General features: G+C 39.7%; 1 protein-coding gene across 7 annotated transcripts in view; it reads right to left on the bottom strand.

Annotated features, from left to right (window-relative positions):
- Window positions 1-18,043, bottom strand: part of ptprz1a (protein tyrosine phosphatase receptor type Z1a) — a 58,561-nt gene that overhangs the window by 30,690 nt on the left and 9,828 nt on the right. For 6 of the 7 annotated variants that reach the window (XM_077007315.1, XM_077007313.1, XM_077007316.1 and 3 more), the window contains exons 2-8: window positions 11,836-11,907; window positions 6,599-6,778; window positions 6,190-6,341; window positions 5,884-5,982; window positions 4,608-4,674; window positions 4,072-4,229; window positions 2,843-2,993 (exon numbers count right to left, since the gene is read on the bottom strand). In XM_077007315.1, coding sequence (XP_076863430.1) covers window positions 2,843-2,993; window positions 4,072-4,229; window positions 4,608-4,674; window positions 5,884-5,982; window positions 6,190-6,341; window positions 6,599-6,778; window positions 11,836-11,907 — 879 coding nt within the window. The remainder of the gene's footprint in view (window positions 1-2,842; window positions 2,994-4,071; window positions 4,230-4,607; window positions 4,675-5,883; window positions 5,983-6,189; window positions 6,342-6,598; window positions 6,779-11,835; window positions 11,908-18,043) is intronic. The other variant, XM_077007314.1, reaches the window with a different exon arrangement.

Consider the following 18,043-nt stretch of genomic DNA (forward strand, 5'->3'; position numbering starts at 1 on the left):
TGTGTGTAAGACAAAATACCCTCAAAAAAGCAGCAATCAGATGCCAGATTAGTGCAGATTAGATTACCCATGTGGATTTTACTAAGATTTTATAACTAATTTATTCATCACTGTGCTAACAAACATGAGGTGCAGATGAGAGAAGGTCTAATGAAAACAAACAGGCTGGTTTAAAAAATTCAATATCCATTTCAACAGCAGAGGGCAGAATATGGTTGTACAATGAATCATTTTCGATGATCATTACATTAGCTGTCAGAGACCATGTGCTGGAGGCAAGCCTCAAGCACTGACTGCGATTAGCAGAGTTGGCAAAAGCCACGACGTTTAAGAAAGAACTGAAAACGCCTGCTGTATTTTTGTTAATTTCTTCTTGTTTGTCTTTAGTGTTGGCAATGCTGGTCTCCCAGGTAACCATTGTCCTTTTGATTCCAGTTAAATCAGTCACAGCTGGTTAACAGAATTGTACTGAAATTAAAGATTTGCGTAGTGTTAAACTGATAAAGGAACCCCCAGGTGCATAAGACGTTCTTCAACATTCAAACACCTTCATTGTAAACAGCGGAGTTTACTGAGTAAAGTCAGGCTTGGGAGCAGACGTCGGACGTGGTTACCTGGCAACACAAAATGCTGTCATTCTAAAATAAAGTGGGAATCAGCAATGTTGAGGGGTGATGAGTTGAGACACTACTGACAGGCAGGCCAGTGAGGGCGAGCTGAAGCTATCCAACATTTATTTATTTATATATTAATGATCCCTTGTGCTGCTCCCATACATGACTAGAAAGGCTGCATAGGATTCTCTGAAAAAAAATTGAAGTCACACACATTCTCTCACTGACATTGACACAATGATGGCATTTCTGTATACTGTTTCTATATAGCCTGTTAGCTCAAGTGCTTATACCAAGAATTCACAGAACTAAGCGCATTTAATTAATAAGGGTCAGTTGTGCTTTTGCCATTAAATACCTTGATAACAACTAACTTTCACACTCAGGAATCACAAAAAGTTAGGGATATTTGGCTTTCGGTGAAATTAATGGAAAATGTAAAAAGTTCATGCTGCTATGATATCATGAAAGTAGGGCATTTAAGTAGAAGCAGTAGAAGCATGCAGTGGCGTTTCCCCTCATCTTTACTGAAACAAAAGCCACAGTGGTGGGTATACCCCAACAAAAAATGGTAATGTCTTAATATTTTGTCATATTCCTTTGAGCATCAATTATAGCTTAACAATGAGAACGTGCAGGCCGCTCTATTTGAGGTACCCCAGTCTCCAGCAGCCATTCCCTAATTATGCAACCTTGATCAGCTGGAGCATTGATGTCCATGAAAATTAAATTAGGCCCATGCTGTGGATGCAGAGGCACAATGATTAATGATGTTATTCAAGTATTATGGGCATGTGTAGGGCAGTTCTGTATTGACTAGTCGCACCTGCCCACACTGGAACACCACCACCACCAAAGGCTCGTCTGGTTACATCCGAGGTGTCCGTGGCATAGCGCTCTCCTTGACATCTCCAACATCACTGGCCACCATCATTTCTGCCAGACGTTCCTGTCTGTGCCTGGTGGTGTGGTCAAGTACCCTTGCAGGTCATCTAGCACGCAGACCACTCTGATGTAAATGGTTCTGAATGGTCTGACATGACACTTGGGTGCCTCTCACCTCCCTTAAATGTGCCTGGAGTTGTGCGGCATTCATCATCCAGTTCCGCAGGGCACTGCTCACAATAACGCGATCATCAGTGTGGGATGTGGCCAAAGGACTTTTCCAAAGGTCCACTTTTATGCCTTTATGTGACTCTTCCACATGTGACTCTTCTGTTGCAACCTGCTGCGACACTCTAAGCCCAGTGGCCACTTCTCACACATCTAAGAACATCCTGTTTGAAGCCTCACAAAGGCGAGGTGCTGTTGATCAACTGTTAGGTGTCCTCCTCATGATGTCAGATTGTGAACAGTATATAATGAGGGTGACTGTTTACATACCAATTCTAACTGAACTAGGAAATGTTTTGGTCTATTCATGGATCAAACACCTGTTGTGAATTTTGCAGTCAAGCTCCTTGTTGAAGAAAAGCAAGTTGTGCAAAAAGTTCTGAAACACCGAACAGCTGGGCACGTGCATTCAAAAGTTTAGAGAAGGTCACATTGAGTTCACTTATAAAGATTAGAGTGCATTTTAGGTTCATCCTGAAATTTCACCCGAAAGCCAAATATCCCTTTTAGTGAAGAGCTACTACCATGTACAGGGTTCCACATTCATCATATTCAGTGTTTAAACAGAGACTTTTTTCTTTTGACCTTTGTGAAAAGCCTCCCACGGATTACTGAGGCCTGCAGCAGAGATCTGTAAACCAGGGCACTACTGTCCCCCCTCTGGAGTGTCAGTGCCAGAGACAGACCCCTCCATATCATGGGCTCCAGCACAATGTAAATGGCAGTGCATGTTAAAAACCTGATGATGTAATTCACATGTAGTTAGCATTTCACATCCAAGAACAGTACAAACTGGTCATGATATGTTTCTGTAAGCTACTTGTAAATAGGTCAAAATGTTAATTTGGTTCACAGACATAAGATGAAAGCCACAGGGGCAGGCGTATTATGAAAATAGAAACCTTATCTAATTGGGTGGTGTTAAATGTGGCATGTTTTCATTCAGGAGGCTCAATGGATAATAGATAATTGACCTTTTGTTAGATTTTCTGGGGAAAACGCTCCCAAGTGTTTACAAAATGCAGTTGTACATTTTTGTTTGTAGATGTGCGCTCGTCTGTTTGTGTGTGTGTGTGTGTGTGTGTGTGTGTGAGAGAGAGAGAGCGCACACATACTCTGTGTGAGGAGCTCTTCTGTGCCGGTGTATGAGGAGAAGATCTGGCCCATGAACTGCGGCTGCTGCTCTCTGAAGTTATTTTGGAGGTAGTCCATCAGCATCACATAGCCAGCCTGCTGCATGGTCATCACCTCACAGAACATCTCCAGCTGTACCAGTACAACAGCACACATTTTAGAACGTCAGACATACAGCATACAAGACACAAGGGTAAAATGTCACTAGTGCAGAGACAGGTTATAGATATATTATCTTAGTTTAATAATTGGTAACTTTAGCACACAACACACAATCTAGGAATAGCTAGGTAGCGAGGTAAAATAGGAAGGAATTTAAATCAAAGGATTTTCCAAACCATAACACAAATAAAAACTTTCATGTCACACCTTTACAAGGATTTGAGCTTGAGGGTACAGTGCCTGATATAGGTGATAGACAAGAAAACTCTAATCTACATTCCTGACACATAATCTGTTTCTTTCGTGTATCATAAAGGAACTGGACTAGTGTCTTTGTGTGTAAGGGTTTGGGGCAATTTTCCACTGCATGACTCCATAGCTCAGAGGACAGTGTCTATATATAATACTGTTGACTGCAGTATAACAATGATTTGTCAGAGGGTTGATTTTCATGTTTAAATTATTACATCCTGGATTTGAAAAAGTTATTTTAAAAAATGACATCTTGCTAATAAAAGCACAACAAAGGAAAAAAACAAATTAATTTAACCTGCTGCTTACATTAGTTTCTTAAAACCAGACACTTGACCAGATCAAGTCCCCACTTGACCAGACCAGCCTGAAAAATGAGTTTTTCTACATAGTAATTTGCATCAAGAACATTATGCATTGTACTCAAACGTTCCAGCTTGGCCTGTACCTGATGTGACTGAGACAGTGTCTGTCCATATATGCTGCTACATGTTGTTTTGAATGAGACAGGCCACCTGTATTTGTCTTTCTTCTTCCTAACCCTTTCAGGCATTCAGTCCTTGCCTCATTCCACAAAGCTTTGTGTCTACTTGTAAGTTGCTTAAGGGACATAGCCCAAGGCCCAAATGACGCACAACATAAAGCCTTTAAGTATTCACACGCTTTTGATGTGTGTAAGCCTATCCTCAGTCGCATTTCAGATAATGACAACTTGCTATGGAGCACGAGACGTGCTAATGTCACATTAACTGTTTGACGCACCGCTTCACAGAGTGAGAGAGTATGGTGTGCTCACCTGTGCATCCGAGATGGCTACAGTATTCTTAAAGACAATCCACTCCACAGTCTCAGAGCATGGAGGGTGGGTGAGGGAGCCATTATATATGAAGTACTTCTCCGTGGAGTTGGGCAGAAGGCCTTGCAGGACGAAAGGGGAGACACTGGCACTCTTGCCTGAAGGAAAGGAGGCATTGTTACAAACCAGTGTAATTCTTCCTCAGTGTGATAATGTTTGATGAGAAGCAGATGACATCAGCTGATGATAACGGGTGAGGTGGCGTATAAAGAGTCTCTGATTAGTGGTTTAATATATGAAAAAAATGCAATGCCAACCCCCAGCACCCGACCACACACCGGGACACACACCAGTGATGATCACAGGCTATGAAGGAAGTCAGCAGAGACTGAGATGGAGAGATTCTGGGAGTTGAGCTGATCTCTGTATGAAGCGAGTTATTCATTGATAGGTTTCACAGGTTGTCTTGCCACTGGCTGTCCATCCTTAAGGGCAATTTGAAATTCCATGAAGTGCTGTAACTAAAATGTACATACCATGTCTGCTGACACTGTTGACTGCATCAATGATGGCTTCGTAGTTTTCATTATCCTCAACACTTGTCTGTAAGAGAGGGAGAGAAGATGCTACAGAATTTTAATGCAAGACATAAGAGAGTTCCTTTACAATGATATGTGTTGCTGTATTATATGTCTCTGAGGGATGGATTTGAATGTGTGTTGTCTCCGAACCTTTGCTAATCATCTCTCAAACCGCTGAGGGAGCCTCCCTTAACATCTTACTTAAAATATCATTATTGGAGTGTCACACTGAATTAGGCGTGAAAACAGGCAACAATAAATACTAAAAGGTCGTTACCACAAACTTTCCAGGCAATCTACACTTGTACACACAGGTACACTCCATACTTCAGGAGATAACATGTTGCAATCTCTCTAGCGTCTCCACTGAGATAACGTGCCTAAACAGGCCATGAATGTATGCTACTGCACAAATTCACTGGGTGTTTCATGGTCTGTGATCACAAATGTACAGCCTGAAGGTGCCACCATGCAACATTCTCACATGAGCAAACTTGTTCATTTCAGGGATTAATGATTTTCTCCACCGCACTCATCTTAAGTTCCTCCACCCAAACTGTCCCACAGGCTAAATGGAAACACTCCTATCAGCCTTCAAAACAGCAGGCTCTTATAGAGATGACCCAACAAAGTAACAAAGCATAGAGACAATATTTAGACACAAAAAACATAAACAATGGCCTGTAATGGCTCATGTGTAGTTTTTATTATAACATTTTTAATTCCTCATATTTCTTATATGATGATTATAATATGACCTCAGGTTGAGCAAATGCTCATAACTTGAGAACATGACTATGTGAACAAAACAACCGCTACCTGTTTGAATCAAAGCATATGCATTCATTACAGCTGTGAACTAGCATATGTGATGTCCAAAAAGGCCAAAGCTGATATCTCATACTTCAGAAGTGTCATTTTAAAAATGCCATACAGAATAAATCAGCAAGAGTTTTTGTATTCAGAGATTACATTCTCAATGACAAAAAAAGATTAATGCACAACTCTTGCATCACTCCTATGAATAAAGAATAGTTCTGTTCATATGAGCCGTTCTTGAATAAGGCCCAAAATTGTATGTACACAACTGTATGACATAATTTTTGTGTAAAATTATTTGCTTGACTTTCTTGTGTGTGAACAGTTACAATAGGGACACATTAGGCTATAGTAGTCACACACACACACACACACCCACACACACACACACACACACACAAAGAGCACCTACCTCAAATAGCACAGCAAGAGCAGTAATCTTTCCTCCATCCTTCAGGACATCATCAATTGATTGGTTGAACTGATGGGCTTCATAACAATATATCTGCATCTGTGTGTATATTCAATCATTTTACCAAAAACACCAAAAACCTAAAGACCATCAAATAGCACGGACAGACTGTATGTGAGCATCTTCAAAGGAGCTGTCTATTAAAGGCATGTCACATGACACAAAACCATGCTCAGATATCCTAAAACGTTTGAATGCCTCTATGAAAAACAACTCTTCATAAGGAAACTAAGACGTCCCTCTTACCTCCAGGGGGAATCTGACTCCATTGAAGCCATGCTCAGAGCCATCAGAGGAGGCATTGCAGTGGCCCCAGTGAAAGGTGATTCGACCCACCCTAAACCTGGACCTTAGCCCCCCTCCACTGACATAGAACTCCCCACCCACATCGATGGCCACTGAAACGAGAGCAGCATTGCAACTCCGTGAACACATCACTACGATTAAAACGCGTGATCATTCACAACAGTCACAAAAGGAAAAACAGATGATAAATGTGACTACCAGAGGTCAAGGCACAGCTACTTGAATTTAGGCTTCTGCTTTTTAACTACCGTACATTCTGCACTCCACATTCTCCATTTATACGTCCGGTTTAAATTCTCTTAGCCCTCATAGTCACAGCCTAAGCAAAGACGCACTGTAGCAGGCTCACCTGTCTTGCCATCATTCTTTACGGTAGTATCCTCAGAGGTGTACCTCTCCCAGCCGTCTAAACTCAGCTGCTGGAACTGAACTTTGACCTGTGCCAGACTGTCTTCGATGTTAATTGGGGACTGCTTGGCATTGTTGCATGAAGGGTATTTCTTGGCCCATTTGTTCTGGTTTAGTGTTCCTATAGGGAGTAAAGCATCTTTGAACATCCTTTTCTTAGAAGCATAAAATTAGGATTAAAGAAAGAACTTTCTATAATCAAGAATGGTGGGCCTCAGTGAATGGCAATTTCTTTAAATGTATACACACACACACACACACACAAATGAACCCCCCCCCCCCCCCCCCCCCCCCCCCCAACCATACACAGTCACACGCATATATACATACATACACTCAGGTATATTATTAGACATAGTATATTAAGTGGTAAAATGAACGCTTAATCTGGGTTTTCTCATGGAACAAATCTATGGAAGACATAGGTCATAGATCTGGGTTATAGCTATTTGCATGTCAATAGCTGCTAAACAGCTAAGCAGAACAGAGCAGAGGAGAGGAGAGGAGAGGAGAGGAGAGGAGAACAGAGCAGAGGAGAACAGAGCAGAACAGAGGAGAACAGAGCAGAGGAGAGGAGAACAGAGCAGAGGAGAGGAGAACAGAGCAGAGGAGAACAGAGCAGAACAGAGGAGAACAGAGCAGAGGAGAGGAGAACAGAGCTGAGGAGAGGAGAGGAGAGGAGAACAGAGCTGAGGAGAGCAGAGGAGAGGAGAGGAGAGGAGAGCAGAGGAGAGGAGAGGAGAGGAGAAGAGAGGAGAACAGAGCAGAGGAGAGGAGAACAGAGCAGAAGAGAGGAGAACAGAGCTGAGGAGAGGAGAACAGAGCAGAGGAGAACAGAGCAGAGGAGAGAAGAGGAGAGGAGAACAGAGCTGAGGAGAGGAGAGGAGAACAGAGCAGAGGAGAGGAGAGAAGAACAGAGCAGAGGAGAGGAGAACAGAGCAGAGGAGAGCAGAGCACCGCAGCAAGGACCACGACGCAGTATAATGGACCAGATTGGGCCTTTTTATACACTCTATGAATAATGTCTGTATGTGTGCGTGGGGAGGGTGATGGCAGTGAAGGATAATTTCCCAGGATTCCATAGGACTGATGTTATAAAGCAAAGCCACTTCACCTTGTCCAAGTGCAAACCAGGTCATATCCACCATTGCTCGTCTCTGCAGAATGGTTAGGGGCATGCCATTGCTAGATATTACTGCATTAATGATATGTTTCACACTCTGCAGCATTATGAACTGTAAAACTTGCTGAAGGCAAGAGCCAGTTAAATGCTCTCTGTCTCTGTGTCTCTGTCTAGCCATGTTACCTGCTTATCAGCATCTATGATCTAAGAAAAAACATACACCATCACTTGAGGTGCTACATATATTATCTTTGTACATTTAATGAAAAATATATCACCAAACCATTTTCTCGTTTAACACACAGAAAGACTGCAAGGTGTTTATAGTCATTATTATTAGTATTATTATTATTATTATCATTATTGTTGTTGTTGTTGTTATTATTATATAGAAATGGCTTCATATATATATATATATATATATATATATATATATATATATATATATATATATATATATATATATATATATATATCCTGAGACCCAGAATTTTTTTCTTGTTGATATTTTGTTATTTCTATGATATTCTAAGTCTAAATAGTCATAAAAATTTATCAAATCAATTAGAAACTGAAAACATGTTTTTGTTTGTTTTTTATAGCATGTCCTCTACAGAGGACATCGGGACTCAATACATATAAATTGACTATGTAATAAATATAAATAATAATAAATTGTAACATGCACAAACCCAACATTCATGTAAAAATGATATATTATTCTCTAAATTAATGAAATACATTGAAAATACATTGAAAATATTTGTACAGTCATTCATAAATTTATCAACAATTCAAGTGAATAATAAATATAAAAGTAGATTCAGACTCAGAACATAAAATATTACTCATACTATTTACATTAAATTCTACAGATGAACAAATTTGAAATGAATCAACAATACATAAAGTGTAATGTGTACTTCATGTAAGGAATATGGGTCATTCCCAGTGAGCAGTGAGTCCCGGCGTCCTCTACAGAGGACATGGTATAAATAGGCTTTTATTTTACATTTAGAAATGTTACACAATGCAAAAACATGGATAAAACTGTAAAATAGATGTTCCTCTAAATTAAAGCATCTAAAATACAAATTAAATTTAAATTTAATATTAAATTTACAGGCTTACCTTTTCCTTGCCTATAAAATGTCCCAATTGTGATGCCAGCAATTTTGAAAGACCAGGAAGTAAACATTCACAAGGTCCCACCCCCAAACATGTTGCATCATTTTAAAGCCCACAGTCTGTTCTTAAAGGCACATTAACAATCATCATGGTATCTTGATTAGTTTTTTTTATATAACTGCAAATCTAATGTCCTCCACAGAGGACAAAAATGAATGGCTGGGTCTCAGGAGGATATATATATATATATATATATATATATATATATATATATATATATATATATATATATATATATATATATATATATATATTCCCTTAAATAAAAGTCTTTAATGTGTTTCTCTAATGAGTGCTGACAGCTGCATACACAGTGAGGGAAAATGTAACAGTGTGGAATAACTTGTGAAATTCCTGCTAAAACAAGTCGCCACCACTAATCTGACGTCAGCACTGCAGCCGTTAGGAATAGGGGATTATGGGATACTCGCGACAGAAATGTTTGTATACTGTCACAAGTAGGTATTTTGCCCCCCGCAGGCTACTCGTTTATTCAGTTAAACATGAATTTGTAAGCCTACATACTGTACATTAAAAGGGGTTGCTAACATGTTTATTCAGCTAAACATGATATTTGAAATTTAAGCTAACATTTAGTACATTAAACCTCACCGACGTAATTTGGGGGGGACTTTTTCAAAAGCCGGTTTTGGTCCTCTGCAGTTTTAACGGTTAAAAAGAAATATTTAAATAGCGACGAATCTAGCACTAGGACCATGCAGAAAACGACCGTTCCGAGCTCCGCTCCGGTAACACTTTACGTTCCTAAAAATGAATTTTCCATGAAGCAAACCTGGCGACTTCGTGGCCGCATCCATGTAAACACACGTACGATTTGTAATTCACAGGTTTGAAAACACGTTCTCGCCCCTACTGTGCAATTTGGTTAGGAATACAGCCGAACTAAACTATCAAGTTGAAAGTCATCATAGTTTGCTTACCCATTTTGACCCAGTTCCCAACCCAACTTTAAGAATAGATTAACGGCGATCATTTTTATATCGCCCGATAAGAGTATCAAATTCACGAACGGCCCACCACTAATATATATATATATATATATATATATATATATATATATATATATATATATATATATATATATATATATATATATTCCCTTAAATAAAAGTATTTAATGTGTTTCTCTAATGAGTGCTGACAGCTGCATACACAGTGAGGGAAAATGGCCAGATGTTATATGGCAGCTTATTTATATATGCATGTTTATATATGCTTTGCATATAGTCTCCAAAACCCTTTTTCTATCTGTGAAGCAAACACATACTAACTAGTCTTAAACCCATTCTCTCTCTCTCTCTCTCTCTCTCACACACACACACACACACACACACACACACACGCACACGCACACCCAGACACCTCTCTTCCCGTTTTTGTGGCTGAGAGCAGCACATAGCCTTACCAGGAATGACAGCCCGTCAGGCTGTAATTACAACACACCTCTCACTCTAGGTGCACGTAGCTTTGAGTTATTACAGTCTCTTTTACCAAGGCATTAGCCCGTTTGCCTACTCCTTTTAAGTCCCTCAAAGTTGCCAACTTAGGATGATAAAATTAACCTAATTTAATCAGACCAGTTTTATGGGTGATCCTGAAATTATGCAACACAGAAGAGAACCAGGTCAGTTAGTGGGAGGAGGTGCTGGCATTCAGTCCTGTGCTGAGGAACAATGCCCCATCTGCCAGAGTGCTTATCTGCACCCTGGGCACAGTAATGCCCTCTTTGTTGTGCCAATCTCATGCCTTCCCCAGATCTGGCTTGTTGTGACACAGTAGAGAAAGGCACAAATTAAGTGATGACTGCAGGCCAGAGATTCTTACTTCCACATCCTGGGTTAATAACTCGTATATCAGTGTATTAATTAATTATGTAAAGTGACAGCCAAATAAAAATGTAAACAAAAGGGATTAGATTTTGAATGTAAGCAAAAGACACCTGCAATGACATGCCACGCTACACCAGTTATATCCACCGCCTGACAAGACATACCCTACTAAGATAAAAATAAGCCATAGTAAGCCTCTTAAAACAACCATTCAGTTCAGGAGTCAGAAACTCAGAAAGTAAACCAGATCAGAACTTCAAATCTAGCCTACTTTTGAAATCAGAGCTGTGTGAATCCCGTATTGGTGGAAAAAGTGAAAATAAGTGAAAAGGAGCCCCAGATGTTACAGTCCATGGAAAAGCCGCGGCACTTGGCAGTGTTGAATGGATATTTTGTGCTAAGATCCTACATTCACTGATACTTGAGCATGCAAAACAGATCGACAGCGGTTTAGAGACATTAGCTGAGGCTTTTGTGGGACAGCATTCAATGAGAAACTAATAAGGGTTCAGTTCTTGTTCTACTTTGCCATGTTTGTTGTACGTCATCTCTAACCAGGGCAATTGTGCACCTTTGTTTTACACAGTTATAATATTTCGTGACCCGGAGCCATTTGTCAAGGGCTAGCAAAAATGTGGCTACTGCCATTAATGTCAAGCACGTTTCTTTGACCTTTGTCATCCTTTCGTCATCATAGCACAGAGAAACTCAGTTTAAGAGTCAAGACTATGAAGCTAAACATTATCAAACATACTGTCTTCATGAGTTATTTCACAAGCATCAGAACATCAGTCTGGGCATGATGAGTTAGGGCTGAATACCACATATCATGCTGTAAATGCCCCATTTAACCAATATCAAACAGTTTCATCTTTTGTGTTATGTAGTGCACGAACAAACGTGACCCGTTCCTGAACCTTTGCTGATGTTGCGTGACAGCTGTCACTGTTTCGACATGTCTTCCCTTGCTGGGTGCTCATATCTCATATAATAAAATTATCAAACAGTATAATTTACCTGTGTATGACCAGTCAATGTTTTCTGCAAGCTTCTTTTGTGATCTGGATCCATAGGCTTGTGACACATCTACTGAAACAAAAAAATGGAAGAGTTTTCAAATTCTGCATGCTAATCAGACCCATTTTTGATTATCATGTAGCAGAAGTTTAGTATCTAATGAGAAAAGTGATATGGATGTGGACAAAATGTGGTAGAAGGTACTGGAAAGGCCAAGTGTGAAAGATGGTGGGAAAATTCTGACATAACACACATGGGAATGACTGGGAGGGGTGGCAGTGACTCCATCCCATTTAAAAGAATTGATTTACTTCCGGAAAATACCTAAACAAAGTCATGAAATTATCCAACATTATCTTAACAAAAGACATAACCCTTGTGGCAAATTGAGAAGGTCATGTATGTGTGAAAGTGTGATGGTTTTGTGTTTAATCCAAGATAAATGGTTTCTAAGGAAGAAAGAGTAGCATTCTTTATACCCACTATATTAGGTACATAAAAACAAAACTGTATTATCAAGGTTGTAAATTAATAAAGATATTGCAAATTACATGTAATAGTTATAGTATGTAAAAAGACAACTTCATGTTTGTATCTTTTATATACAGTTCGTGTTTGTATATTTTAGTAGATAATATCAAGGGCCAAAAAATATTCGAATAATATTTAGGAAATCACGTACAACACACAAACTCCCATGCCATGAATATCAACAAATAGGTGAGTGGCACTCTAGTTCATCAGTTTGTTTTCTATGGCAATACGACCATACTGGAATGTGGAAAGTTTTGTTACCATTGTGAGGAACACAGTTTTAGTGCCATAGCGGTGTGTTTCAAGTCATTACAATAATTTAAAATTAATCAGCCATTAAAAAACAAAAAACTTCAAAAAGTAGCTTTAAAAAAACACAACCAAAAAGACACACACAGGGCGACATGAACGATGGAGGCAATAGCAGGGTTTCAGTTTATATAATACGCAACACTTATCACTTAGAGAAGCGTATGAGCAATACAACAGACATAGAATGCAAGACAAGGTCCAGTGACGTGGACACCATTGGCATAGAAAGTATGGAGCTAATTCAGCAAATACACCCCCCCCAATTTACATTAGGAGCAGCACAGATGGGGAGCAGCTGAACTCAGTGATTAATAAACTGATGTTCGTGAGCGAGGAAGTGGTTATGAAGATGGTGCTGGTGTGAGATGATTCCTGACTGGGTGCGGACCAGGGTGTGACAACCTCTCTCTCTGGGGGATTTATTCATTTGTAAGCTATTAAGAATCCTCAAAGGGTCATCCTTCATACAGAGTCAGAGCCTAAACTTTCCCACACACAATTCGTTCCTACACTCAATTGAAATTATTCCTCATCATCCCTGGAAAAATGTTTTTCAAAATTAACATTATTTTGTAGTACAAGATGGTAAGTAAACTCTATAAAGCCCAAAATACTATTTTCTCTGTAGTCATTAAACGTGTTTTCATGAACAAATATTCAATAACTGTACCTACACATTATATGGTACTTTCATACTTTCTGTCTGGTTCTTTGGGAATTAGTGGTTTCTATTCTGATGTGTTTAATATTCTGATATGTTCAAAAGATCCTCAACAAATTACGGAGGACAGAGGACAGAGAAAAATATACTAACAGGCTTCACAGTGATGCTCTAATTACCACATGATTAGTGCACCTTTATGTACGCCAGGTCTCTGATCTGTAGCGGTCAACTTTCTCCTCGTGCCATTTCAGTTTTAGCAACAGCTAGAATCAGTGAGCATCAGCATTGTAAGGTACAAAACAGGGTTCTGCATACATGAAAAAACTATGTTTATCTAGACTGTCATGGCATCTTATAAACATTCCTGATTAAATTAACTTGTGACCTAGTGCACAGCCATTGAAGTTCTTGTGTAATCAGACCTAAACTGTCTCATTTTCCACCATTAGCTTCATTGTGTGAGGCAAAACAAACAGTTCAAATAATACTTCACATATTCTTCAAAGCTTTTGCCTTCTTTCTATAACAACAGTATTTTACACCCCAAACCATGCTATGATCCTCATTGTCCACACAAAAGAACAGTCCCGAGACAGGACACAGGGCCTCTCTCTCATGGATGGAGTGAGCAACAATGCAAGTGACAATAGCCAGGACATGAAACACCTTTCCTGTACTAGACCCTGCCCAACAGATGATGATACAATGATACATTACACTGAAAGGGGTAGCCAAGGGTCCCTACCTATCCAGTATCAACTGAGGATTATAGCTTTGGCTCAACTTCCTGTTGGCTTTGTCTGACAAACAATGTGACAAAGCTTCTGCTGCATGCCTCAATGTGCACACACACACACACACACACACACACACACACAAACATCTGGACACGTATCATTCTCATCTGCCAAACCTCAGCATTAGCTCCCATTGAAGAGCCCAAAGTAACATCAAGTCGATCTTAAATTATTTGAAGGACTTAGGTGCCACGTGCAGTATTTAAAAACACGGCATCATTAAATCGTTAGAACTACATAAATACTTCACAAAAGCACATTTGCTTTCATGCAGCACATAAGTGCATAATGAGTTCACTATGACTGAACCATGGCTACACTGCATATGAGTTCGCTGTGGCATCAAACGTCTGGCCTGATTGCCTTTGTCCAGTTCCTATTCCTTCCATCAGCATGCAAGCTCCACACCAAAGCTCTGGTGACGGCCCAGTTCCTTGTTTGTGGGAAAGGAGTGTAAATAGAAGTGTTCAAATACCTGCCGCAGCTTAACTGAAGGAGACACTGACTTTTTCTTTACTGTTTATTGTATAATTAGATAGGTGACAATTAGGTGTCAAAATTGTGAAGTTTGCAGATGATACTAGTCGTCGTTCTCATCAGAAGCAATGATGAGTCTGCTTACAGATGGAGGTGATTTACAGCTGGTCCTCTGGAGCAGTCACAACAATGTAAAGCTGAATTTACTCAAAACTGTGGAAATGACAGTGGACCTCAGAATTCTCCACCCCTGACAAGTCTCAACTTAATCCACAAGCACTTGATGGCCGTTGAGTTCTTCAAGTTCTTGGAAACTACAATCACCAAGGATCTGGAGAGGCACATCAACTTCAGGTCTTTCATAAAAAATAACCAGCAGAGGATGTTCTTCCTGGGTCAGCTGAAGAAGTTCCTCCTGCCTTACTAGCTGACCGTTCAGTTCTACACAGTCATCATTTCCACCTCTCGTACATTCTGGTGCAATGCTACCATCAAACAGGATGTTCACAAACTGCTGCGTATCGTCAGGTCTGCAGAAAAGATCTCTGGTACTGCTCAGCCCATCCTGCTGGATCTGCACTCCTCCAGAACTAGGAAGCAAGCAGTGATGATCATGGCTGATGCACTGAACCCTTGCCGTCACCGTTCCTGGCTTCTCTCCTCAGACAGGCCCTTCAGCATAATGAGGGTCCAAATAACCATACTGCAGAAAAGCTTCTTTTCCCAGACCATCACACTTCCGAAACACCTACAACACCAATGTTTTATGTTGCCTGATACAAGTCTGTACCCAACCCTCCAGATTCTATTCTTTTCCAAGTCTATTCTATTTTTATTATTTTATAGTATTGCAACCTCCCCTTCAAAGTCAGTCAAATTTATCTAAATAGCCCTTTTTACAACACATGCTATCACAAAGCAGCTTTACAATCACATGGGTCCAGATCCCTAATGACCAAGCCAGGGGTGACAGTAGCAAGAAAAAACTCCCAAGGCAGGGATTAAGAAGAAACCTTGGGAGGACCAAGACTCCAATCGGCGGTCCACAAGTAAAAGTCCATATTTATAGTTCTAATATAGTTCTATAGTTCAAGTTATAGTTCTGATTCCAGGCTGAGCAGTCACAGTCTCCCCAATGTAGATGCTGAGCCCCAAGTGGAGTTGGCATCAGCCTGTCCACTGGCTACTCACCGCTGTTCTCTGCACTTACCTTTCACTAGTATATATGCAGCTGTTTATATGCAGCTGTGTACTGATGTTTACAGGAATGATCATTTGCTGCATGACAGTATGTACTGTATGCATGTGTCAATGTGTGTGAGCGTATATGTGGTAGAACTCATGTATAGATGTTCATTACTGCAACAGTGTATGTTCTGTTGTCAGCTACACTGTGCTGTGTACTATGAGACATTGTGAGACCGTGGCCAAATTTTTGTATGTGCAAACATAGTTTGCCAATAAAGCCTGATTCTGATTCAGAGCATTCATCTAAAGTGACTTAAGCTTTCGTTTATAAAAACGTTATGCAACATATTGGTAAATTAATAACTGAAGTTAAGAGAAAGCCAGCATGTGATACCTCTCCTCCTAATGTCCTATATATTACCAGCTTCCCCTGTGATTTCCATATTTTTGCACCCCACCATGTCTCTGTTTCCTCCCTGCGTTTCCTGACTCCTGCACCTCTCTCTCGGTTCTTCGGATATAGGGGGAGGGGAGAAGGGAGATCCTACCTTTTTCACACAAAACAAAAACCATTGTAATTTCCAGCCTCTCCTCAAAGCTCTACACGCCCCATCTACACTTTAACATTCCTCAAACTATAGACTATTAATAGTAACATTCTAATAACAATAATAACACTCTGCAGTAGTAAATATAAACCTAAGATATAAGACTAATCTTAGCCTACTGATCTTGAGTTTATGGTCAGAATGGACAATGGCCTGACAACAAAGCTTGGTCAAGTCTGAGTGAAGTTAGCATATGTAAAATATGCACACTGCTTTCAAAATAAAAGGATTACAAAGGCCATATGAGGCTCTGGCTAACTCACGTTCACACACCCCATGTCCCATCCCCCACACACATGCAGAGAGAAAGACAGCAGCAGAAAAAGAGAGACAGAAGGAGACAGAGAGAGGGAGAGAGGTTGAAAATTATGCCTACTTGCCTAGTTTTGGAAAGTGTGACCAATTGCACCCATGGGGGGTAGGAGTACGTTTTTAAGATGGTAAATCTTGGAGGGCTTAACTGCTGTGTGAAACTGTTGTAACAGTACATTTTAGCAGAAACAAAGAATCCAGGGGTTAACCAGGCGCTTTACCTCTATTGAGGTACTGTGATATGGCAGACTATTTTGCTGTTTGTGTTTTTTTTATATTTAATATTTTTCTGTGCATTAACATTAAAGTAAATGAAAGAAATATCATTGCTTCATACTTTGTTGACTCACACAAATGCACACACCTGAAAATTGTAGTACAGTTCCTCTTGGTTTTCTTTTTTTTTTTTTTTAAACAATGTGCCACCCATAAAGTAGGTGCACAGGACAGAACAAAGGGGACAGGGCATGTGGGACATGACAAAGGGGACAACATTGCTTCAGAAACTAATATATTACTAACACATAGTGCAGCACAACTTCAGCAATTAAACACGCATGGAAATTAGATAGGAACAAAGGGGACAAAGATAAAGAAAACTAGCTAATAAGATACTACATAAATCATTAAAAATATTCTGTGATTACTTCTAAATACCTATTCAAAGTCAGAATTGAATGATGTGCTATTCCCTGTGGAAACCTATTTTAGATTTTTATTTTGGATGTTTAAAAAAAAAAAAAACACTGGAATGGTCTTTAAAAACCCTGCAAAAGGGTTTCCAGTAATTTAAAATACTCAAGAAGCTATAAGATTTACTGGAAACCAAAAGGGAATGGACTCAGAAGTACAAGGAAAGGATGAGCAAAGGAAAGCTTTGCTCACAGAAAGTATCCTGTAGCTTAAGGCATACTAAAAGAGATACTCTCTCCCCTCTCCTCATAGCTATGAGTTAAAGAGCTGCACTTCAAACACCAGCCCACATTAGCCAAATGGACCCCTGTTAGAGAACAGAACTGATGTAGATCTAATGATATCTTATAAACTCAGAGTACTCCAAAACTAAAACACTCCCTTTATTATGAGACAAGGACACTGTGCCATATATCAAGAAGATAATATTCTACAGAATGTTTTGTTTGGATTCATCAAAACAATGTGCCCCATACAAATATACTACACACATTAAGCTATATGTTGTCTTATGTTCTTATTAGTCTTATCGACATGCCACAGACTTGAACAAGTCAATGGTGTGTAATTAAAAATGGCCAATACAAGTTCATGTATGAAGAATCCTACAATATTAACATTTA

This window comes from Brachyhypopomus gauderio, chromosome 5 (assembly GCF_052324685.1).
Source record: "Brachyhypopomus gauderio isolate BG-103 chromosome 5, BGAUD_0.2, whole genome shotgun sequence".
NCBI lineage: Eukaryota > Metazoa > Chordata > Actinopteri > Gymnotiformes > Hypopomidae > Brachyhypopomus > Brachyhypopomus gauderio.